At 47.3% G+C, this 25941-nt stretch overlaps 1 protein-coding gene across 1 annotated transcript; it reads left to right on the top strand.

Annotated features, from left to right (window-relative positions):
- Nucleotides 1–206: 206 nt before the first annotated feature.
- On the top strand, nt 207–16942 carry SLC25A47 (solute carrier family 25 member 47). Its single transcript, XM_067555050.1, is given in 6 exon segments — nt 207–412; nt 8177–8220; nt 8487–8558; nt 9019–9201; nt 9957–10227; nt 12376–16942. Coding segments are annotated over 6 exon segments (879 nt in total). The 5' UTR covers nt 207–384; the 3' UTR covers nt 12657–16942.
- Nucleotides 16943–25941: the final 8999 nt, after the last annotated feature.

The raw sequence follows: 25941 nt of genomic DNA, 5'->3' as shown, positions 1-25941 counted from the left end.
GGAGGAGGATGTTGGCCCCTCCATGTTCAACATCACCTTTGTTATATAAGGCCGTCCAACTAGGGATTTACAGGGTAAAAGGCACTGGAATAGAGGTTTCAGGTCAATGTTCTGGTTCACTTCATGGGATTATTTATTCACAATATTCATGGAACCAATTCAGTCTTTGGCTCTCCCTACACATGCATAGTTCATCAAGTTTCCCCAGAGTACATAACCTCTGAAAGAAGGTGGAGTTAGCAAGGTTAGCTTTAATACATTACGAGCTATACCCATTTCCAAAGGACCTAAGAGGCTTGTGAAGAGAGGGGCTGAATTTTCCTCCTTGCTTCCTCTATAGTCTCAACATTTGATCAGACAGTCAAAGCAGCAGACTCTGTGCAGATGGATTTCATTGCTGGAGCCATTGGAGGTAAATAAATAAAATGGTGTACGATGACAGCTGTGTTTCCTATTAATTTACAAGCAGAGCCTAATGCCACAAGTGGCAATGCTATAGTTAAGGGTCTTGCAGTGATTTCAAGAGGAAACCTTTTTTTAAAAGGTATTCTGTTAATTTAATTTAAAGAATCAGCAGAGCAAAGTTACAGAGCTGTTAAATGAATATAGTTAAGCATATGGTTAGCTGAGGTTATTGCTCTGCGACACCCAGGCTAATTCCAAAATTATTAAGCAAACTAATAAGAAAACCCACGCATGGCAGGAGACTACAAGATGGAACAAATTGAATGCAGATATGAACTGGCAGACACTGCTGGTATGGTACAGCCTCAATTATCTGATATCCCAGGGAAAATGGAGTACTACTGGATAGTCGGGTTTGGAAGAACTGAGGGCATTTCCAGTATAATTAATAGTGCGGAGAAATGACTGTTTCAATTAACAAGTAGGTTTGGATGAGTGACATTTGGATAATCTTAGGCTGATCTTTATTTGCAGTTTTAGGGGTTATTATGCTGCAGACTTCTTCCATAGCAGAGCTTGATCTGAGAGCAAATTGTTTACCAATTTTTTAATTTTTTTTTTTTAAAGGCCTCCCTTAGTTTCAGATTTTTGGGGGTTCTTGTATATATGAAAGCTAACTTTGTTTTAAACAATGAAATTTGGTAAGTGGTCAGTGGATGTGGTCTAATTACCTGGGAGATTTTGAAAGACGAGAAGCACGTCGGCTCAGCTTGATCAGACCTGGAGAAATGCAATGTCATCTTTGCTAGAGAGGGTCAGACAAACCTGGCATGTTGCAGAGACATATGCTGCAAACAATTCCAACCAGGCTTCCAGATCCTCAAACTTTGTCAGCCCTTTGCTGATCAGTTCAGGAGAGGCTCATCGCCCATGTAGAGATTTATGTTGGATACCATACTTAAGGTCTGCCTCTGTGTGGTAATTGGGAGTTACAGTGAGCCCTGGGTGGGCTCTGGGGTGACTGCAGGAGCAGGAGAGGTGGATTTAGTCCCTTCATTGTGGTTCCCTTCCCTACTCTGTACTCAGTCATCTCAGACTATGTACTGGTTGGAGGCCAGCCTGAGCACTGGAGGGGTATGGTTGACAGTGACAAGTTGGGGCAAGTCTGTGAAAGAGAGTTTTTAGGCCTTGGTACTGAATGCCACAGTGGGCAGCAGCTATACCATAAGTGTATCGGTTGGAGTGGGAATGGAAGGCACTCTGTATTTGTTGGATCCTGCCCTACATAGAGGCACTGGGGTAGAGGGCAATCGCTCTGGGGTTGTAATCAGAAATACTTTTGCTTATTTTAAATGCATCACATTGCTACTGCACAGAATCCTCCTCGCTGTTACCTAAGACAAACTCACTGCTTTTCTATGATGTGCAATGCTGAAAGAAAGCAAGCTCCTCTGAGATATTTTGTCCAGTACCTAGAAAGTTTGAATGTAAATCAGTGGGAATTTTATCTGTGCAAGGACTTTAGGAATTAGCCCAATGCCCATCATTACCAGTCTGATATGGGATGATGCCATTATCTCTTTGAGGGGTGTTTCCTAGATCAGGAATTTCCTTTGAGAACAGACCTTTTTGGTTGACTTTCTCTGAGTTCTACAATTGGGCTATGGCTTGTGTTTGATTCTGAAACACATTAGAGCGTTGAAGCAGTCTCATCTTGTGTATTTTCACATATCCCAATATGTCGCAGAGCCAGACAATTGGCATCAAACAACTAAAATGGCAACATAGATAACAACCGAGTTTCTGTTCAGTAAATTGCACTCCTGAGACCTTGAGATGTTTTCGCTTGTTGGCGAAAACACTGCATAGCTCCTATTGGAGAATAGCAAAGAGGCGCAGCCCTCTTAAAATCCTGGCAGATGTCGATGTTGAAAACATCCAAGGTGATAAGGTATCTACATGCACAAACATGCACAGAACTATTGTGCAGCTCCTCCTGTGTACATGTGCACAGGCGCACAAACTTATGGTACAGCTCCTCCCACTGCTGTTGCTTCTGAGTCTATTGAACTAGCTCAGACTCAAGGGAAGGTTTGGGCACAGTTACACAGTATGAGACATGCTTGGGAGAAAGCAGAGGATGCACAGTTCCCATGCTTGTGACGCCAAATGTGGGCAACGCGATACCAATATAAACATGTCCACAGCTCAGAAAGAGCTTCAGTAATCAGGAAATGGGCTGGAGGTGCTAGAAAGCTTATCCCTTCATATATAACTGGGTCCACCTCTGCTTTCTGGTCTGTATATTGCAGGTGCCCAGGCCAGGGTGGAGATGACGAAAGAGCTCTTTTCTGCCTGGGGCATAGAGACCTCCTGTTCTTTTAGGGGGGAGGCAAGGTGAGTCCAGCATTGCTCTGTGGCCTTCAGAGAAGTGTGACCAGTCCTGGCTCTGCTGCTAGCTGCTACCATCAATAACTGGTGCTATATAAACAAACCACATAGCGCCCAGGATTAGAAAAACTTCCCTTATGGGCAGGTTAGTCTATGATTGTCCATTAAGGGACAGCACACTAGACCAGATGACCTATATACCTGTCTGACTTGGCATAGCAATTCCTATGCTGTACTGCTCTTTTGCCGAGCAGCCATAAGGATATCTTCAGACCTTATTATTTCCCTGCCCCAGCACCCATGAGCCAGGGTGGCCGCATCTCTCTCAGCCGTGTGTCAGCCAGGCCAGGGTTCTACTATAGCTCTGAGTTAGTGCAGTTAGTTGGGTTTATATCATTATAATTCGTCTTCCACTATGTTATTTTTTCATTGAAGCCCACCTGCAGTTTGCTTCTTCTTGACCCATAGCTTCACAGGACGCCCTGGCTAAGTTACATATCAGGAACTTCTGGTGCAGCGGGACACAAGCTGCTGTGATAACTGCATCCAAAAAAAAAAAAATCCCAGCTGAATTGAGCACAAAGACAGGGACTCAGAAGACCTGGGTTCTGTTCCTGGCTTGGTCACTAGCCTGCTGGGTGACCTTGGGCAAGTCACGTCATTGCCCTGTGCCTCAGTTTCCCCATCCGTAAAACGAGCATAGTGATACTGGTCTCCTTTGTAAAGTGCTTTGAGATCCACTGATGAAAAGCTCTATATAAGAGCTAGGTATTATTATTATTATTATTTATTAATAAAACCCAGGTGGGTCCTTAACTTGATTTCACTATTTATCTTCTCTCCCCCCTACAGCAGCCAGGCACCAGATTACTGAATAGTCTTTCTATAAGTTCTGCCTCTGCTGTGCGTTCTGTACAGAGCTGCTCTTGTTTGGTTTCTCTGTGTAAACAGAACAGCCGGCTGGTGCCATCACTGTCACGGGGCTATTTATATAAGGTGACGGAGTTCACAGCATTGCAGCTTCCACAGCCATTTGACAAACTTGGCTGGACACCTCCGATGTGGAAAAGCTTCACGCCCTGGGTGCTTAGTCCCTTCAGGAGAATAAAACAGCGCACCTGGAATTTGGGAGGCTTGGGGGCTCATAGTGCAGAGAGCAGCCAAAGTGAAACTGTGGAAAATGTGCCAAGGGGGATATCCATGTTGCTAATTCCTGCGATGTCTTTCCCCGTCAGGGAATTCTGGCTGCAGCTTCTCTGGCGCTGATGGAAAAAGCTCCTGGCCTTGCTCAAGTTTCAGCTCTGCCTGGGGACAGACCCTTTTACTGGCTCCTTTCTCTACTTGCTTGCCCGCTGGGGAAGAGCAGCCAAGCTGTCTTGCTGCAGGAAGCAGGCAGAGGTCTTCCCCCTCTCCACCCACAGCTGACTCCATTCTCACAGCGGGGGGGAGGGGGAGCAGAAAGAGCCCAGCGATACAGGGCATCTCTCACCTGCCATGCCGTGGGCAGTGGGGTGGCTCCTCCCTCCCTGTAACACCTGCCCTGGGAAGGGGGCGAAGGAACCCTGCTGTACCTCCCCCAGGCTGCAGAAGGGGGGGACGAAGAACCCCAGCAGGGGCAGAGGGTGAGGCTGGGGGAGGAGGAGCAGAACTGATGTGGGGTTTGAGGGACAGGACTCGTGGGCGTTGGGGGCAGAGTTAATTGCTGGGTTGGGGGTGTGGCGGGAGGACGCAGAGAATTATTTAATTCGAGTTGGGGAGAAGCTGGATGCATCATCAGGCAGCACAGGAGAGCTGGGGATGAGAAGGCAACACTCAGAGTCACCCACAGGCACTGGAGGGGGAACAGGGCATTAACAAAATCCTTTCAAAAAACTTGGTGACTTTTGAGCCAATCTCGGGCTTTGTTTGGAGTCTGAGATGTGGTTTTTTAGCTGTTGGGATTGGCAATAGCAGGGTACAGTGGTTGGGCAGCTTCCCTCTCCCCTGTCACCTCTGCCATAGAGCTCAGCTCAAAGTGGGGCCTGGAGGACATGACATCAAGCCACAGCCCTAGGCACCCAAGACACAGACTTCTGCGGCCCCCTTCACTGTGTCCTCTCTCCTGCCACACACTTGGGATGGTGGAGGAAGGGCTGGTCGCCTGGACAAACACCTGGAACCAGCTCTAAGAGTGGGTTGTGGAAATAACACCCCACTGAGATGCCTGGGGCAGGTCACATCCCTCAGCGCTCTCTATTGTTTAAGGCTGGCTGCAGACTCAGGTAGATACCGTTGCAGTGGTTACACCCCAGGTCACATTTTCAAGCTTTTCCTACCAAGCTGGCCTTTTTATTTTTGTAAGGAAAGCCTGGATTCTGAAGTAATTCCAGAACTCCAAGAGCTTGTGCTAATCTTATCTATGCCTTATTCTAGCCAAGGGGAGAAGGAGTTAGAGAGCAACACAACATTTACCTGAACTTCAGCCTAATTTCCCATGAATTTGTCATTACTCAGATGAGACAGACAACAGAGAGTTTATGAATGTTCCATGGCCTTGGAGCAGCGTGAGTGACTGTTGTGGGATGGGGAGACAAGGAAGGCTGGAGTTATACAGAGCTGTGACTGGCATATCCCTAGTTCTGCAATAACATTTTCAGACCACTTCTTCTCTGTCTCTCAGGTTTTTTTATCCAGAGGGACAGGTGCCAGTAACAGCCTTGTAAGAGGGTCTCTGTGTTGATGTGTCTGTTTTTGCATTCTGCATATTTTAATGCGTGACGAGGCTGATTAATCCCTATCAAGAACTAAATACACCCAATATTAACCCAAATCCAAAAGAAAGTCAGGAATTCACTGGGCCCTGCCTGTGAGTCATGCATGTATTACAAAGCAGCAGGGAGTTCTTCCTTCCTGAACTCAGTGGGGGCAGCCAGACTACATTTTGGCTCTGCCACACACAAAAAAAACCTGTTCTTAAAAATGTCTCCCAACAGCCAAAAGTGCCACTGTAAAACTAAGAAACCTGCAATGCCCATACAACCAAATCCTGCTCCTGTTTGAGGACGTGCTCATGCAAGAGGAAAACACTCGTGATGTCTGCACAGCAGAAGGGCAGAGTAACTTACTTGGTGCCATGCCCTTGCTTTCCAGGAGACCCAACTTGGTGATCTGCCACGGGCACATTTTCAAGAGGCCCACGTTGGAGGATCTGTCAGTGAGCAGATCTAGGCTCGCTGGAGCATGGTTTCATTCTCTGCATGCTCTGCTATCTAGACTGAATAAGCTCCTTTTTTTTATACTCCCACCTTTTGCCTGCATATTTTTCTTTACTCAATATATTCCTTCCCCTTCCCACAATGTACTTTATTGTAGTTTTTACATGTGAAAAGTAGTTTTCTGACCTATTTGTTACCTCCTATTAAGCTTTCCCACTGCACAGACTTGATGGAGAGTCTGGATGGACCATGCGCTGCACTTAAAATAAAGGTCTTTTTTATTTTGAAGACATGAGCAAGGATCATGTAAATCTTGTCCAAGATTTTCTACTGAGCCATGCACTACAGGATTAGTTGTTGGGACCTTAGTGATTCAGTCAAGCAGACACTGATTACTTCCACCATGTAGAAATGCTAGCAAAGTTACTGAGTTAGCCTTGTTATTATTTCAAGTGAAATGTGGCTTGTGTAATGACCAGAGCAGCCAACACTAACTTTTCCAAAGAGCTGAATTACAAACACCTTTTAACTGGTGAACCTCCAGGAAACATAACAGATCAGTGTAATTTCCCAGCTTCCCGAGAGGGCTTATACGTACATTAAGACAACTAAATCTGCTTTCAAAACAACAGGACCAGCCACTATAAATGTCCCACACGGATACAGCTCCATTGTCACTGAGCCTGATTTCCTTTGAGGTCATGTTCAGTTCATGTACAGAAGTTAGCCAATCAGTTGGCTGTAATATCAAAAAATACTTTGCATTTATGTAGTGTCGTTCAACTGAGGAGTGAGACAGTTAGAACCATCGGCTGAGAAATAAGGTGTACATAATGAAAAATCTATTTTTGTTAATTAAAGAAACCTACGTGAAAACTGTCTCATCCCTGCCCGACTTCCCAAATTGTGATCGTAACTTTGCCTCCTAGAATTATTGTGCTTCCATCTCTAGTGACTATTTTAAGACCTAGAAATGTTCCTTGGCTTCTATATTTGGGGCAGACAAATCCCTGTTGAATGTTAAAAGCAATGTCTTTACTGTCACTTCGGGGTAATAAAGGTCAGCTGGTATCCAGGAGCACGCTGTTGACCAGCCTGACTTTATGCATAGCCCATCATTATTCCTCCTCAGCACTCTCACAGTGGGGCTGCACTTTAAGCTGGCCAAAGCTGAAACAGCAAGGGCAGCTTAGCCGAAGGTCAGCTCTGCCACAGTTGATTTGCAAAGCAGCCATTTGGCTCGTGCTACGTTGTACACAGCATTACTGCCCTGACATTGCATCACATCACATTGCAGGGGTTCTAAATTCAGCTTGGCTCCTTTTCAAGGGCTGTTTCCTCTTTAAACATTAATCCTTTGTTTGTGTTCCTCTTTCTTTATCATGTGTTGGGGTGTTCACTGCACATGGACAACACACAAATGTGACTATTGCTTTATGGGCTCGTTCCTGTAAGGTGCTGGGTGCCCTCAAATCCCATTGAGTTGTCTGGGGCTTCATATGTGGTTGTAAAATGCAGTCACTAGCTACCTCTGCTTAGATCAAGATGGAGTATTGCTGGCTGGAACCTGCAGCCTCTAAGGATCAAAGCGCCCTAGTTAATGTCTGAATGCCTTCATTCTCTACTACTAAATACTTCTGGTACAGTGGCATCTAGAGGTCCCAGTAGGGGAGCAGGTATCACATTGTGCTACATATGAAGGCCTGGTCCTTGTCCAAGACTGCTTACAGTCTAAGATGAGAAAGGACATGTAAAAGACAGGAACGTAGAGAACATACAAGTCTTTTCTTGACCTCACCTATTAAAACTCCAGACACAACTAAAGTCCAATGTCAACAGGGCAGCACAGAACCCATGAAATTAGCACCGTGCATAGCTTATTCCTAGCAACACTTGTTACTTTGCCTTTTCCGATCCTGGCTTGCACTATGCTGCTGTTACCGCTGGGAGGTTTCCTTTGTTATTCAAAATGTTTCCTTTAATTTGTCTCAGCTGGGTTTTTTTGCATCTTGATCTTTGTCTTTAATCTGTAGGTAATCAGAAAGTTTGAGATATGGTATCAAAAATAACTTGACTTTCTGGAGTAGAATTTCACTGCAATTCATTTGATGACTCCCTTTGCATTAGGAAGTTGGCCCTGCAATTGTGTACATTCTTAACCTTGCTCAATAAAATGTCTGTTTCAGGTGGCTTAAGTGTCGCTGTGGGATATCCACTCGATACAGTAAAGGTATTTGCTTTAACTTTACTCCTAAAACTTAACTTTTCTCGCTTGCCCGCTCCTCTAATTTTCTCCCCATGTGATAAATCAGTGACATAATTGAATGCTTTAATTTTTTCTTTCCAAGTCTTTACACAAATATGCTCTATAATTAAAAATATAATGCTGTTGGGGGACAAGCTTCTACTGCAAAGAAAATGGCGTGGCAGTAATGTATTAGTTACTATTTTCTGAACATGATTTCTGGTGTTTCATACATGGTCTTTTGTTAATAGGTGCGAATTCAGACGGAGAGGAACTATAATGGAATTTGGCAGTGCATTCGAGAAACATACAAAGCAGAGAAAGTAAGTACATCTAGTTTAATACATTACCTTTATCATAAAGGTGAGTGTAACAAGAGGAACGGTGAACCTACTTGGTAGCAGGTGATCAACCTGCTGGGCGATGCTAAGTGTGTCATGCTGATTCCTATGGCAAGCAGCCCATCAATTCCACTCTAGATAGAAGGGAGAAGAGATCTTAGAAATGACCCAAAGAGAACCTAGGGTCTGGGCTGGTCAATCCTGAGAGGGGAGCCTACAAACAGCCAACCCCGGGGAGCAGATTTATGTTGAGCTTTATTTTATTGTTAATTATTTAATTAATTAAAAAATTAGTTAATTAATAAAGCTAAACTGCAGGATGAGGGAGGATTTTGACTCTACATTGTATGGATTGCATTTTAGAGCAGACTGGGTAGGGCATTTGCATAAGTACAGGCTATTTCCTTTCTAATCCATTCTTTCTCTCTCTCTTCCAAACTAGGTATCGGGATTTTACAAAGGCATGTCACTGTCAGTTTCCACAGTGTCGCTTATTTCATCTTTTTGATTTGGGGCATACAGAAACTTCCTTTACAACATCTGCAGATTAAGATATGGCACTTCGGACGTAAAGCCATCAAAGGTGGATGTTTCTGTTGCTGGATGTGCTGCTGGTGCTGTTCGGGTAGGTAAATCACAAAAAAGAGAGAGGTTCTGTTTCCATACATGTGAGGCTGGGAAGATAGTGAATAGCTTTTGTTCAGTCCATATAGGAAGGTCATTGGACCCCACTGTTTATAATAACCCTTTGGAATTTTGCAACAGAAATGTTTTTTTTTTTTAAAATGATGTTCTACTCTTCCTTTGTTGCGCCCACATGCTGGTTTAGTTTGTAGAGTGGCTCAGTCTTGCTGGGCATCTGACATTAGTCTTTTTCTCTAAAATAAAAGCGAAGTATTTAAAAAACACTTATCATGAATTATATGGACTTTAATAATAGAAACCATGTGATGGGGGAAGGGGGATTAATGCAGGCAAATCAAATAGCAATGATGTCTCATCTCAGTTTAATTTCTAGTGTTGTTTATGGTTCCAGCCCTAGTACACGCACGAGGAGTGGTATAACGTACTATTAGTTTAGGATTCCCTACTTCCACCCCTAATGGCCGGACTAGTTGTTCCTATTCTTCAGTACTGTCTAGTGGGATTCTACATTATGCCCAGTGAACCACCTCTGCCTGCCTCTCATTCCTCTGTGTGCCTCCTAACTCAGACCTAGGGAGCTCCAAACTTTAGTCTTGCAGCTGCTCTATAATGATTTAGAACGGGCTCCGTTGAATGGGAGGAAGCTGGGACTGGCTAGTCTTAGGCTGTAAAACTGCTACAGTTGCCTGGAAAAGTTGAGTGTGACTGAACTTAAGCGTTCTTCTGATTTCCCAGGTTGTGCTAATATCGCCTACCGAGATAGCTAAAGTTCGAATGCAAACTCAGAAGCAACCACATTACTCAGTTACAGCTTCTCACCTCTCCAAGCCGAAGTATCAAGGACCTGTGCATTGTCTGAGGACGATGGCGAAGGAGGAAGGTTTTGGGAGTCTGTACAAAGGTTGTTCTGCATTGCTGTGCAGGGATTGCCACTCATTTGCAACATATTTCCTTACCTATTCTGTCCTCTGTGATTGGTTTACTCCAGCTGGAAAAAATAAACCAGGTATGTGGCGAAAACAGTTTTGGATTGCCTGCAAAAATGGGTTAGAGGGAAGGCATATTCTGAGTATACATTTTTCTTTACCTATCTCCTTGGAAGTTTAACTCATAAAATGTCCTTATTATAGGCTGTTGTGCACTGGTTTCCAACCACAAAGCTTACAGTTACTGCATTTATATAGTGCCATTCATCCAAATTGCTCCCAAAACGATTTACTTACTGAATGTACATACTATTTATGGCGGAATCTGAATGATGTGACTATTTTAAAGTAACAACAAGTCTTTCAGTATAGTTTTGATCACCCTTTAATTAGACCCCACGAGCTGAGCAAAGTAGGGTGGGATTCCTTGAAGAAGTGACATGTTGTGTGGCCACCTAAAAACTGTTTCCTAGTCAATAGGAATCACATTGCTTAAGGATAAATACAGCGATCTCTGGGATGAAACATGACACATATTTAAAAATGCAAAACAACCTAACTAAAGTCATTTAGGATAAGAAGCAAAGATTAAAATATTTATTTGCTACTTATTTTAAGAAGAATGGAACTGAAATTTGGCTGAACATGTTGGGGATAACATGCCTACTCTTACATGATGTGCTGCGCAGTTTTTAAATGACTGCCAGTGGCTGGAACCATCCAATTTCTGGTAGCACAGTGCCCTGCAGTAATATGCTGGGGCACTGGTTCTGGACTAAGGGGTTAATCCTACGAGGTGCCGAGTGGCCTCAACTCTCCTTTGAATAAACCTTTTAAAAAAGGATTTAATTCGATCAGAGAGAGCGGAAGGTCCTCAGTCCCTGAAAGGGACTGGGTTCTTAGAGAAAGGAGGGGGCCAGTTACTGCATTGTCACCACCACTTCCTGCAGGATATGAGCCTTCTTTAGCAGTCTCACATCTGGGCGGTGTCCCAGCCCACTCTGCTTGGATGATGAAATCAGACCAGCTTCATTAGACTGTAATTATTCCGATTGTAGCAATCTCTTCCGTACACTCGGAATGCTTAATTCTCATGACAGGCGCCTCCTCTTCAGATAGCGATGGGGAGGAATTCCAGCAAATGAGACACAACAAGCATTCTTCATTCAGCAGCACTGCATACTCTAACAAAGGCCTTTGAGTTATCTCAGATGCAGAAACAAAAATGTTTCAAGTTTCCTAATAGGCAAAGAACCCCCAGATAACTACAAAATGCCTCCTTCTGTGGGCTAAGCCCGAGTGTGAGAAATTTCAGCAAAGAAGATTATTCTTGGTGAGAAAGTTATCTAAGCAATTGGAAACACAAGGTGCAGAGGAGCTGGACATCCTGGAGTTGGGGCATTCATCCCAGTGTCGTGGCAGGCACCAGCTCAGCCTTAACTATGGTGTCTCCAAAACAAATACTTAGAGTGCTCCATGAAAAAATGAGTATGCTGTGAAATGAAACGGTAGCACATTTCAAATATTGGCAATATATATAATATAGGGGTGATATCCTGTAGCATTTACTACTACAGGAAATACAGGATAGCAGGATTGCTCTCTGTCATAAGACGTTACAAGGCACAGTCTGTTCAAGAGCACAACTTTGTCTTTGGGCAGGAAGGAACGCCTTCTCCTCCTATTGCATAAATGATCAGGTGCATTGCAGCTTCATTTCACTTTATTTCAGCATCAGGTCATGTACTGGTCACTACTGGAGGCAGGCTGTGAGACTTGATGGTGTATGAACAGTGCTGCTTGAATTGTTGTACGGTGTAAGGGACTTGCATACTGTAGTGATGGGAACAATACAAACCCCTAGATAGATGAGCATGGTCTGATATGGCATGCTAAACCCAGTGGACTGGCTGAGCTCGCTAGCACTCCAGTTGAAATCAGTGGGAAATCTGCATGAAGAGACTCTGATCTCACATATACTGTTGTTATGCTATTGACATCCATGAGTTACTTCTGATTTGGACTGTTGGGAGGTCAGTCATGCTGTACAGAACTAATTTTTAGTAAACAGTCTCTTTCTGCAGTTTTTCCTCTTCTAAAACTGTTCAGCGTTAGATTTGAAAACATTTGAATGAGTAGCTGGGAAAAGTCCTCCTCTGGAAGTGCTTGCCACTATATCATTACCAAGCTCTGGTTAACTACTCGTACTATTGGTTCTTTCTTTGCAGACATCCTGACTGTGCTTATTTCTGGTGGCTGTGCTGGAGTGTTGGCATGGGGCGTAGCTACTCCTATGGATGTCATTAAATCACGGATGCAAGTAGATAACTTGGAACAACACAAATACAGAGGACTCATACACTGCATCAGACTAAGTGTGAGAGAAGAGGGAATAAGAGTTCTTTTCAAAGGACTTGGATTAAACTGCATTCGTGCTTTTCCTGTGAACATGATGGTGTTTGTAACATATGAAGCTGTAATGAGACTTGCAGAACATCTTATGAAGTAAAAGCATATTACATCACTCAGCTCTAAGGTGGCCGCTTCCTTTGAGAAGGCTTTTCATGTAACAGAAAACTCAAACAGCAGGCCATCAAGGGAGGTCTTGGGTGAAATCAGTAGATGTATGGGGGAATGAAATACAGAATTGGAGAGAAGCGGCTGATTACTACTACACCGAGTCCATTGAGTTGTCTAGTCAAGTTGTCTCCTACTTCTGTACAAACTCGATCTAACTTGTGTAGCACCCCTCTCCACCCTGTTACCTCTGTTAGCACAAATATCCTTATGGGTGTTGATGGACAGGTCTTGGTTCTTCTGGATCCTGCCTCCAGCTCAGCAGGATGTAAAACAGGGTTACTTACCAGTAACTGTTGTTCTTCAAGATGTGTTGCTCATATCCATTCCAACATAGGTGAGTGCGCGCCCCGTGCACGAGCCTCCGGAAGCTTTTCTGCCCCTAGCAACCCCCTGCGGGTCGGCTCCTGCGCCCCCTGGAGTGCCGCGCTCATGTCGCGGTGTATAGGACACTGCCGACCCCGCGGCCCCCAGTCCCTTCTTTCTGCCGACTCCGACAGCGGGGACGGAGGGAGGGTTTGGAATGGATATGAGCAACACATCTCGAAGAACAACAGTTACTGGTAAGTAACCCTGTTTTCTCTCTTCGAGTGATTGCTCATATGCATTCCAATATAGGTGATTAAATAGCCATACCTTGGAGGCGGGTAGGAGTCACTGTCGAGTAGCCCTTCTTAGTACGGCTCTGCCGACAACCGCGTCCTCTCTTGCCTGTTGTACGATGGCGTAATGAGATGAGAAGGTGTGGATTGATGACCAGGTCGCTGCCCTGCAGATGTCCAGCAGTGGCACGCGCTCCAGGAAGGCCGCTGACGAGGCCTGGGCTCTGGTCAAGTGTGCCGTCACAGTTCCCGGAAGCGGCACCTTCGCCTGGTCATAACAGGTACGTATGCAGGCGGTGATCCATGCAGAGATGCGTTGTGTAGAGACAGGTAAGCCTTTCATCCTGTCCGCGACTGCAACGAACAGTTGGGTTGATTTCCTGAATGGCCTTGTACGATCGATATAATAGGCCAGGGCCCGCCTGACGTCCAAGGAATGCCATCTCTGCTCGGCCTCCGATCCGTGTGGTTTCAGAAAAAACACGGGGAGGAAGATGTCTTGGTTACAGTGAAACTGAGACACCACCTTAGGTAAGAATGCTGGGTGGGGTCTCAGCCTCACTTTGTCTTTATAGAAGACCGTATAAGGGGGTTCCGAGGTCAAAGCTCTTAACTTGGAGACCCGTCTAGCCGATGTAATGGCTACTAGGAAGGCCACCTTCCAGGAAAGGACGAGCAAAGGGCATGTAGCCATAGGCTCAAAGGGGGACCCGTTAATATGGAGAGAACTAAGTTCAGGTCCCAGAGAGGTACGGGGTCACGGACCTGTGGATACAGTCTCTCTATCCCCTTAAGAAACCTACAGGACATAGGGTGAGAGAAGATAGACCTCCCTTCCATCGGCCGGTGAAAAGCCGAGATGGCTGCCAGGTGTACCCTGAGGGAGGCCAGTGCGAGGCCCTGCATCTTTAAGTGTAGCAGGTACTCTAGGATTGCCTGGATGGGCGAAGAGTTGGGTAAGATACCCCAGGACTCCGCCCAAAAGGTAAACCCGCTTCCATTTAGCCTTATACAACACCTGAGTGGAAGGCTTCCTGCTCCCCAGCAGGACCTGCTGAACTTGTGTTGAGCAGGCTCTCTCTCCCTCCGTTAACCACAGAGCCTCCATGCAGTCAGGTGGAGGGAGTCCAGGTCCAGGTGCAGAAGGTGACCCTGGTCCTGGGAGAGGAGGTCATAGCGTTTCGGGAGCGGTATTGGCTCGGCTATGGCCATGTCCAGCAGCATATTGAACCAGTGTTGTCGGGGCCAGGCTGGTGCAATCAGGATGACATCCGCTTTGTCTCTTTTGACTTTCAAAAGTACCTTGGGAAGTAGCGGAACGGGGGGAAATGCATACATCAGGGGCCCTGTCCAGTCTATTAAGAAGGCGTCCGAGAGGGAGCCCTGCTCGCATCCCCGGAGCGAGCAGAACCTCGGGCACTTCTTGTTCCATGCTGAGGCAAATAGATCTAGTTGGGGAACACCCCACTTGTGGAAGAGAAAAGTTGCCACCTCCCAGTGGAGCGACCAGTCGTGGCGGGGTAAGAATGACCTGCTGAGGCCTGCCTCGTCGTTCCTGACCCCTGGGAGGTGACAGGCAGATAGGTGAAAATCGTGCCTCACCGCAAGGTCCCATAGTTGTATGGCTTCCTGGCACAGGGCCGAGGAGCGTGCCCCCCCTTGCCTGTTTATATAAAACATGGCCGCCGTATTGTCCGTGAGGACATGCACTACCCTGCCCGTTAGGAAGCTGAGGAACACACTGCAGGCCAGCCAGACAGCTCGGCGCTCCCTGACATTGATGTGGAGGTGTAATTCGTGAGGCGACCATAGACCCTGCGTGCTGAGGTCTCGGCTCATGTGGGCTCCCCAGCCCACGTCTGAAGCGTCTGTTATTAGCGTTACAGAGGGGGTCAATTCTGCAAAGGGAACCCCCCGCAGTACTTCCCTCGGGTCTGTCCACCAGTTGAGGGACGTTAGTACCTGGGCTGGGATGGTGACCACCTTGGAGAGTGAATGTCTGGATGGGTTGTACACAGAAGTCAGCCAACCTTGGAGAGGCCTGAGTTTGAGGCGAGCTAACCTCACCACATATGTGCATGCCGCCATGTGTCCCAACAGCTGAAGGCAGTGCCTGGCTGTCGTCGTGGGGGACCTGTGTAATTCTGAAATTATGGCGGTCATGGTCTGGAATCGAGGCAGTGGGAGGAAGGCTCTGGCCTGAACCGCATCGAGGGTAGCCCCGATAAAGTCTATGCGCTGCACCGGGGTGAGTGTGGACTTCTGCTCGTTGATGAGCAGCCCCAATTTGGTGCATGTCGTGCAAGTTAGGGCCAGGCTGTTCTGTACATGGACCCTGGATCTTCCTCGTATTAACCAATCGTCGAGGTAGGGGAAGATCTGGACGCCTCTGCGCCGGAGGTGGGCAGCTACCACCGCCATGCATTTTGTGAAGACCCTGGGCACTGAGGAGAGGCCAAAGAGCAGGACCGAAAATTGGTAGTGGACACCCGCTACCATAAAGTGGAGGAAACGCCTGTGCCCAGGGAGGATAGAGATATGGAAGTAGGCATCTTTTAAGTCGAGGGCAGCATACCAATCCCCTGGATCCAGAGCAGGAATAATAGAGGCTAGGGAGACCATACGGAATTTGAGGCGCCTGATAAACTTGTTCAGACGAGGAAGGTCTTGCCTTGGGAATAAGGAAATACCGGGAATAGAACCCCCTGCCCCTTTCCATAAGAGGAACTTCCTCTACCGCCCCGAGAAGGAAGAGAGAGTGCACCTCCTGGACGAAGAGTAGCTCGTGAGATGGGTCCCTGAAGAGGGACGGGGTGGGGGGAAAGTCCGGTGGGAATGCTGAGAGTTGGAGGGCATAACCCCGTTTCACCACGCTGAGTACCCAGCGGTCCGAGGTTATCCTCTGACACTCTCGGAGGAAGGGACGCAGTCTGTGTGCGAAAGGTAGAGTGGGATCCAATGGGATGGAGAGAGAGCTGCCCTCGAGCGTCCCATCAAAAGGAGCGTTTATTGTTCTTTTGCTGGCCTTGCTGGGAGCCCCCTGCAGGGCCTTGGCGGTCTCTGCGGTTTGTCTGCCTAAAGCGGTCTCGGCCCCTTCTTGGCTGGGGAGGCCGAGGGGGCAGTCTGGGGACAGGCTGCTGCTGCTGTCTTTGAGGGCGCTGTTTGCCCTGGCGCCTCGTGGCCTGTGGCACATACAGGCCTAACGACTTTAGGGTGGCCCTAGAGTCCTTTAAGGCATGAAATTTACTATCTGTTTTATCTGAAAACAGGCCTATGCCATCAAAGGGCAGATCTTGGATGGCCTGCTGTACTTCCAGCGACAGCCCGGAGGATTGTAGCCAAGCAGATCGTCGCATGACTATTCCAGATGCCATGGCCCTCCCTGCCGCATCGGTGGCATCGCTGGCGGATTGGAGAGCGGCTCCTGCAACCGTCGCGCCCTCCTGGAGAATGGTGTTGTAATCCTCCGCCATGTCTGGTGGCAACGCGCGAAGGAACCTCTGGAGGGAAGCCCAGAGATTCAAGTTATATCTGCCAAGGAGCGCTTGGTGGTTCGCTATGCGTAATTGCAGAGCTGCAGTCGAATAAATTTTTCTCCCAAAGAGATCTAATTTTTTGTTTTCCTTATTTTTGGGAGTGCTCGACTGGGCACCTTGTCTGTCCCTTTGATTGACGGCGTCGACAACCAGCGACCCTGGGGAAGGGTGATTATAAAGATATTCAAACCCTTGAGGGGGAACATAATATTTTCGCTCAGCCATTTTAGAGGTGGCAGCTACTGAGGCAGGAGTCTCCCAGAGGGGCTTGACCAGCTTGAGAACCCGGTCGTGGACTAGGAGCGCGACCCGGGAAGGTCCCGCTGAACCCGAAACCCCAAAGAGAGGGTCTTCCTCCTCTGAAAGTTCCTTGAGGTCAATTTGCAAATTGTCCGCCAGCCTCTTTAGTAATTCCTGATGGGTTTTAAAATCAGGAAGGGGGGTTCTCTGGTCCCTGGATGTAGTATCCGGGGGGGACGAGGAGGAGGACTGTTGGAGGGGACCCGTAGAGGGACCCTCCATGGGGTCAGAGTCTTCATCGGAGGATTCAGCCTTCTCCTGGCTGGGAGGGGGGGGGTGGTGGTTGGGCTGCCACTGAAGGAGCTGAGGCTGTACCCTGCGTCGTTTGTTGCAGCCACGGGCCCCAATAAGGCCATTGCCAGGGCCCTTGAACCCACGTCGGTACCGGTCCCGGTGCCGTATATGAACCGGGCCCGCGAGGTGCTGGACTGCGCGATCTAGGGCGCTTTGACCGATCCCTATCCCGATCGGGTAGAGATCTGCTCCGGGATGATCGGGAGCGGCCGCGACGGTGTCTATGACGACGGTGGGGGGGTGACCGGCTGGAGCTGGTGGATGAATGCCCCCGCGTCCTCTTGGTCTTACGGCGATTATCTGCTGGCGACTGAGGGTGTTCCCGCTCGCGACTGCGCCCTCTATCATGCTGCGGTGCCGGAGAATCTCTCGGTGCCGAAGTGTGCGGTGCCGAGGGCCGCGCCGGGCTGCGTGCAGGGCTAGTCTTTCTCACAGCTGTGTAACGACGGCTGCTACGGGACCGGGAACGGTATCTAGTTTCCCGTGACTTGGCGCGAGTACGGTCCGGGGATCTAGACCAGTGCTGAGATGTTTTGGTCGCTTGCGGCACTGGGATCCGCACCGGGCTGCGAACCGAGGATTGAGAACGGTGCTCGCGCTGAGCCGAATGTCTTTGCACCGCAGGAGAACGGGACCGGTGCCGGGAGCGGGAACGGTACCGGGCATTCTTGGGAGAGGTTGACCGGTGCCGGGAGCTGCCCACCGAGGATCGAGAGCGATGCTCGCGGGTGTGCTCCAGGCGTCTCGACTCTGCAGGCGAATGGGACCGGTGCCGAGAGCGGGAGCCCCCGGGAGAAGTCGACCGGTGCCGGGAACTGTGCACCGAAGATCGAGAGCGGTGCTCACGGGTGTGCTCCAGGCGTCTCAGCTCTGCAGGCAAGGGAGACCGGTGCCGAGAAGAGCGGTGCCGGGCGTCCTTGGGCGAGGTTGATCGGTGCTGGGAGCTGCGTACCGTGGCAGGGCGGTGCCGGGACAACGAGGACCTGTCGCCCGAGCTGGAGCGGCTGCTCCTGGAACCTCTAGACCGCTCCCGGTGCTGCAGTGTCGAGGTGCTCAATGACCTGAGGTCGGAGCGAGGAGGGGGAGTTCCCTTTTCCCCCTTCCTTGACCGTCTGGGGGGAGACGTTGATTCTTGTCTCCTCTGCCCACCGGGGTAACCCAGCACGGGTCTACCCCGAGACGCCGTCCCTGACTCCCTCGGCCGAGGGGGCGACGGAGGCGTAGGCATGGCCATGAGGGCTCTTGCCACTACAAACGCCTCCGGCGTCGACGGCCCTTGCAGGGGCGCTCCCCCACCCCCCGGGGTCGGGGGAGGCTCCCTGCGCGGAGATGCCTGTGCCGGAATTAATTCGACGGCACGTGGCTGGGGCATCTCCTGTGGCACCCCCTGCTGTACCGGTCGCAGGAGGGAGTCCATGGGTACGGCCTCTGGCCGTTTCTTTTTCTTTGGCACCTTGTGAGCCGGTGCTGAGGTCGGTGCCGGGGGAGCACTGTGTGCCGACGAAACACTCGGTGCCGTCGGCGACCCGGAGGGTTCGGAGACAGGACGAAGCGCCGACTCCATTAAAATAGTCCTGAGGCGGGTATCACGCTCCTTTTGAGTCCTGGGTTTGAAGGACTTACAAATTCTACATTTGTCCTTCCGATGTAGCTCCCCCAGGCAACGGAGGCAGCGGTCGTGCGGGTCGCTGACCGGGAAAGCCTTCGAACATGCGGCGCAGGCTTTGAACCCCGTGGAGCCCGGCATGGCGCCGCCTAGCCCCTAAGGGCTAAGTAAACTATTTCAACTAAGAACAACTAACTTAACTTTTTTTTTTTTTTTTTTTATATACTACTATTAAACAAACTATGAACTTTCTAACTAACAGCTAACTACTAAATAGGAGATTGCTACTTGCAAATGAGCAAGGGGCAGCGTTCCAAAGACCGTCACGGGCGGAAAGAAGGAACTGGGGGCCGCGGGGTCGGCAGTGTCCTATATACCGCGACATGAGCGCGGCACTCCAGGGGGCGCAGGAGCCAACCCGCAGGGGGTTGCTAGGGGCAGAAAAGCTTCCGGAGGCTCGTGCACGGGGCGCGCACTCACCTATATTGGAATGCATATGAGCAATCACTCGAAGAGAGAACTTCTGTATTTTCTTCCTATCTGAATTTATTTGGTGGTGCCTCCGCCCTTTTCGCTCCTTCCTGGCAGGTTCACCAAGGCAGCTTAGAAGAAAAGTTCTAACCATGTGGTAAACCTCCCCCCCTTACTTGACAGATAGTTGGGGACTCCCAAGAAATAACACAGCACACACCTATTCAACAGAGTTATTATATTAAATAGGAAGTACATACAGTAAGTTCTCAGTAATTACTCTCACAGTCACCTGTGTCAATGCTAATGACCTGTGATCACGATATCATCTGTAGCAGCAATTAGCAACTTGGCTGACTTGGCTCATTTTAGCCCAACAGACTCACAAGTGGGATAAGATGGGAAATCCCTCTGCAAGTTTAATAGGCAGCAGGTAATAAAATCCCCAAGCCCTTCCCCTCTGGCTTGAGGACACAGTTCAAGGAAGAGGGGAGTCTCCCAAACAATTTCCCTGACTATATAAAGGATGGGGCACTCACACTTCTGTGACAGATCCTCAGGTTCAGAGATAGCTCTGGACTCCTCAGTCACTGCTGATTTTTCATGTAGGAGTCAGGCTGTGCCAGTCCCAGGATATCCCCTCGCCACAAAAGGGTGCTGGGCTGCAGGTGCAGGTTACAAAAACTATACTGAAAATCCAAACTTCAGTCTCCCAGCGCTCCCTCACAGCAAGGCAGCAGCCCTGGACTAGCAGCCAGAGCAGTGGTGCCATATGGTGACTGATCTCACCTAAGGAGCTGGAGGCCGTTTTCCCAACAAAGATCTACAAACTGGGAGTCGCCTTGAAGCGGGACTGAGCCAAGCTGAGGGATTTTGCTTCCTGGTTCCCAGAGGCCAGTTCTCAAGGGAACCCTGCATGCAGGTCTGGGACTCACCAGTTCCCCACATAGCCAGTCCTATCCTTTCTGTGACTGACTCCATACTGCTCCAACACGGCTTCTCCCACATCCAGGGCTCCCAGGGGCAGGCCTCTCACTTCCTGAGTCAGGCTCACTCTTCTTCCCAGGCTTTCACTTGTCAATCATTTGACTCTGCCCCCTCCTTGCTCTCAGACACTGTCCCTCCTCCCAGCAGGTATCCTGCTATCCTCCCCCAGGCACTCTAAACAGTGGCTTTCCTCTCACCCTCTCGGTTGCTAACAGAATCTGACTTGCATCTCGCCCTTGGCTCCCCCTTCCTCCTGGGGACAGCGCCTCCCCCTGTGCTATTGGCACACAGAGTCCCAGGAACCTAGGTAAGCTCGTTGGTGGGTTACACTTGTTAACACGCTCAGCCTGCTGCCACTGCTCTATCAATATAAAACTTTTACGAATGTTCGTGCTCTGCCATGCAAGCATGCTTGGCGTGAGCTGGTTCACCACGCCACAACGCCGCTATTCCAAATGGTCCTTGCAGCAAAAAGCAAAAATTGTTTCCTACCAAAATAAAAACTCGTCTTCTGATTAATAAAACAAACCCACTTCTGGTGTAAGTCGAACACTGTGCAATAGGTATGTGCCACAGCGACACGTAAACTGCAAATACACCAAACAAAGTGTTTTTGCTGTGTCAATGCTGGGATCCAAGCGTTGACTGTTCTGTTTTGCTTAATGTTGCGTTGACCATGAGCCTTTGATTATCAGCGAACTAGTTCTTCTGATAAATTATCCAGGCTGAAGGCCAGTCAGCACAAGGAAGAGATCACATTTGCGATGCTGGTTACCAAACATGTTTTGCCAGAAACTGCAGCTTTCTGTGTAAACACGTCTCTTTTCTAACACAAAGTTAATGGCCTTACACTTACAGCAGTGTTGTGTTAGAGAAGTCATTCTGCTGTATATATTTTTGTCTTGCCTTTTAATTCCTGTTTCTGGGGCAGTGTTCTCAAGTATTGCCGTGTGGTTTCCAGGGTGCATCACACTAAGAAATGAGGCAATTGAGCTGAGGCTGGTCACAAGGCGTATTTGTCAATCTCAGCCACCCGTCATTCTAGAGGGCTATATTTCCATTTTTGAGCTCCTCTTGCGATGCCAACCCATTTTTGAGCTCCTCTTGTGATCCTGAGACACTGCGACAATAGCTTTGATAGCTTTCATACCCTTAACTCCCCCTCCCCCCACATAGTTCATCTGTAGATAGCTCTTCAGCTTTACTGATCTGTTATGGGCGTGCTAGAGACTAACGCTGAGCTCAGCTCCACCAGCCAGTATGCTGTGAACAGAACCTCTTGGCAGAATCTTTAATTTACCTCCATGTTCACAAACTATAGAGGATCCAAACTATAGAGGATCCAAACTTCAGGCCTTGCAGAGTTTGGACAAACAGCATCTGTGAGTGACTGAGCCAGTCTTCACAACAGCCAAGAAAGGGGCTAAAAGAAAAGTGTGAAATGAAAGTAGATGCCTTCGTTAAATACCGGGAGCCAAAATGAAGAAATGAAACACACTGACTTATGTCAACTTGATCCGTATTATATTATACAGAGATGAACAAAATACCAGCAAGTCAAGGAAAAGTTGTCAGTTGATCATGAGCTGACAAAAGCTCTCAAGGATTTCACTGAAGCTTTTGAAGACTCTATTCTCCCCTGACCTTTAAATTCCTGAGTGACATTTTCCAGTGGAAATTTGAGTATGTCAGTCTCCTTATTAATCATGCTCTTGCTATATGTAAACTTCAGTTTTCAGAAGCACATTATTTTGCAAGCAACCACTGCACTACTTTACTAAAGCATTAGATCAGCAAACACATTTAATTCATTCTGTTTTCACATTCCTTTCTAGCACTCTCCAGCCAGATTTTAAATACTTAAATGCAAAATTATTCTTTACATCGGAGTTAAAATGTACAGAATTCCACCCTCTATTCCAGTTTCTCCTACGGTAATTTAAGTTTGTTCTTTGGCTGGTTGAAATAAATGAAGACAGGGCACTGCACTGCATGGGAAATCTGCACAAGCAGAAGCAATTCACACTGGAAGTTCTTCAAAGAAATTAGAAAAATATCCACAATCCCATAATACCCTGGAATGTTCAGAGTGTGACTCAAACATGGCTAATGTTGGCTTGTGGGAAGCTAGAACGGTCACCATTAAAAAGTGCAAATGAATCAATTAACTTCTTAAATACAGAGGCATAGTATTTCACCTTTCTAGTCCAGTGAAATACTCTACTTCTTTAGGTATGACAGGGTGGAAGTCAAGTTAGTTTGCCTACAGGCTGGGAAGGAAGATAGATGGAGATTATTTTAATTTTTAAATATTTGAGAAGTGCTTGGATACAATGGTGATGGACTATATGCATGGATAGCTGTTGATAAATGTTGACTTCAGTGTACTAAACCCAGTGGGATTTTATCTGTGATGTTAGGCCACCATATTCTAGGATTAAAAACTAAGTAAGCACTTTGTTTTGTAGCCTGTTTTGCTAACTCTTGTAACCCTAGGTCAAGCCTCCTTACATGTTTTGTTTTCCCAACTTGCATTGCAGCTTTAAGTATTTTTAGTATCAACATCTTTTAGCCTAACCTCTTCCTAACATATAAATTATAGTGTGATTTTAGACAGAAACCTCCCAAGATCAGGTCAGGCTGAGAGGTCAGTAGCTTTCAGCACATAAATAGCAATGTTTAAACAAGTGGTAGCAAGATCTAAACTTTAAAGTTTCATAGTTAGCTCCTGGACGTACATCTTGTAAAGCACGAAGGATTCTTTCTCCAAGAATCCGGCAGCACAGACAATACTGAAGAGGTTTATTCAGGATACAAGAATTCAATTCTTGAACTTCTTAGCTGAAAACAACCTCAAGCCTTACAATCTGCACCATACCACTCAACAGGCTTTTTGGCACAACTGGCAGCTGCTGCTGCAGGACCCAGGTGCACTGGCAAAATTTTGAGGCTGGGCAGGGAGAAATCTTGCAGTGCCCGTCCGCTTTGAGCAGGACTACTAGTGCTTCATGTTCTCACGCATCAAGGGCCTGATTCAAGGCCTATTGAAGTTAATGGAAAAGCGCTCATCGACTTCAATGGCTTTGGATCAGGCTTTAAGTTCACCCATGGAACATCTCTCTCTGTACCCCACAATAATCCCTTACCTAGTAAGGTAAGAATAAAGTTGGAGTCCTTTACATAGGTGAAGAACTACATTGTACAAACACCACAGACTTTGGTAAGTGTGTCTATAGTAGGGGCAGTCCTGACAAATTGATTTTTCAGGGGGTTCAAACTGCCTATCACCTTCCTTACCCCATATATATATAGTTTACTGAATCAACACTTATTGGGTGGAATCTTACAAACAGTCCCAGCCGCTTTCATTTCATTTTAAATGAATGTCAAATATTACCAGATAACACTGTTTTCAGTGCTCAGCTGTGTTTTTAATTCTATCATCCAGACAGGTTATATATACACATACAATTATGATACTTTAGAGCAGTGGTTCTCAATCCGCAGCCCAATCAGCACACAGCTGTGGCCCATGTGACATCCTCAGGGCCATACAGGTAGCATGTATATTGTGTGGCTGCAGCCCCCATAACACAGAGAGCTGCATATGCGGCCCACAATGGTAAATAGGTTGAGAACCACTGCTTTAGATCCAATCTAACAACTTTGTAGTATTTTCAGTACTATCAAAAAATGTCAGCCGATTGTTTGCATGTGTTGCACTAAAAAGACTATAAAGGTTTGTTGCTTAAAGAAACCGGACATGGAAATAGTCTGTATGATATTTCAAAGAAGTAGATTTTCTAACAAATGCACAACTTAAAACCAGTCCACACAAGAAATCCACTTCCTGGACACTACAGTACAAATAAGGGATGGTCACATTAATACCACCCTATACCGAAAACCAGCTGACCGCAATACATACCTTCATGCCTCCAGCTTTCACCCCGAACACATTACACATTCCATTGTCTACAGCCAAGCCCTAAGATACAACCGGATTTGCTCCAATCCCTCAGACAGAGAAACACCTACAGGATCTCCATAAAACATTCTTAAAACTACAGTACACACCAGGGGAGGTGAAGAAACAAATTGACAGAGCCAGATGGGTACCCAGAAGTCACCTACTACAGGACAGACCCAACAAAGAAAACAACAGAACACCACTGGCCATCACCTACAGCCCCCAGCTAAAATCTCTCCAACACATCATTAAGGATATACAACCTATCCTAGAAGATGATTCCTCACTTGCTCAAGCTGTGGGAGGCAGGCCTATCCTTGCTTACGGACAGCCCCCCAACCTGAAGCAAATACTCACCAGCAACTGTACACCATACAACAAGAACACTAACCCAGGAACCTATCCCTGCAACAAACCCCGTTGCCAACTCTGCTCGCACATCGACTCTAGTGACACCATCACAGGTCCTAACCACATCAGCCACACCATAAGGAGCTCATTCACCTGCACATCTACTGATGTAATATATGTCATCATGTGCCAGCAATGCCCCTCTACCATGTACATTGGCCAAACCGGACTGTCTCTACGCAAAAGAATAAATGGACACAAATCAGACATAAAAAATGGTAACATCCATAAGCCAGTAGGAGAACACTTCAATCTCCCAAGACACTCTGTAGCTGACTTGAAAGTTGCCATACTTCTACAAAAAAAAAACTTCAAAAACAGACTTCAGCGAGAAACTGCAGAGCTGGAACTCATATGCAAACTTGACACAATCAAACTGGGTCTGAATAGGGACTTGGAATGGTTATCTCATTACAAGAAGTAATTGTCACTGTTCACACATTCTCACCTTCTAATCAATGGTTGTGAATAGGCCTCATCTACTCTAACTGAACTGACTTTGTTAGCACTTGCCCTCCCCATTGTTGTTTCTTACCCTTGGATGTATATATATACACCTCTTATCTGTGATTTCCACTTCATGCATCTGATGAAGTGGGTTGCAGCCTACAAAAGCTTATGCCTGCAGAAATTTGTTAGTCTTTAAGGTGCTACAGGACTCTGGTTGTTTTAACTTAAAATAAATACCTAAACCTCATGACAGACACAGTAATACTGAACAAATAACAAAACCACACAAATGTCTTTGTTTGGCAGTTACATAATGGATTTCTCAGCACCATCTGACTCATTTTAATTCCCAGTAACAGAAAAGTAATTTGCACTTCTATAGTGCCTTTCATCGGAGGATAAAAACTTTACAAACACTAGTGAACTTGGCCCAATGCCTTGGGAGGTAGGTATTATGACTTCACTGTTACCGATGTGGAAATGAAGGGAGAAGGAAGTTCTGTGACTTGCCAAAAGGCTATGGCAGAGCCCGCCTGACTCCCAGTTTCTCTGCAACAGAGATGTGTCCCCTCCTTATTCTTTTAATGTCA

This window comes from Emydura macquarii, unplaced genomic scaffold, assembly GCF_026122565.2.
Source record: "Emydura macquarii macquarii isolate MOO-44397 ecotype Brisbane River unplaced genomic scaffold, CSIRO-AGI_Emac_v2 contig_1551, whole genome shotgun sequence".
NCBI classification, from domain to species: Eukaryota; Metazoa; Chordata; order Testudines; family Chelidae; genus Emydura; species Emydura macquarii.
The sequence above is the reverse complement of the archived record's forward strand: the minus strand, read 5'-3'. Positions and strand labels throughout refer to the sequence as shown.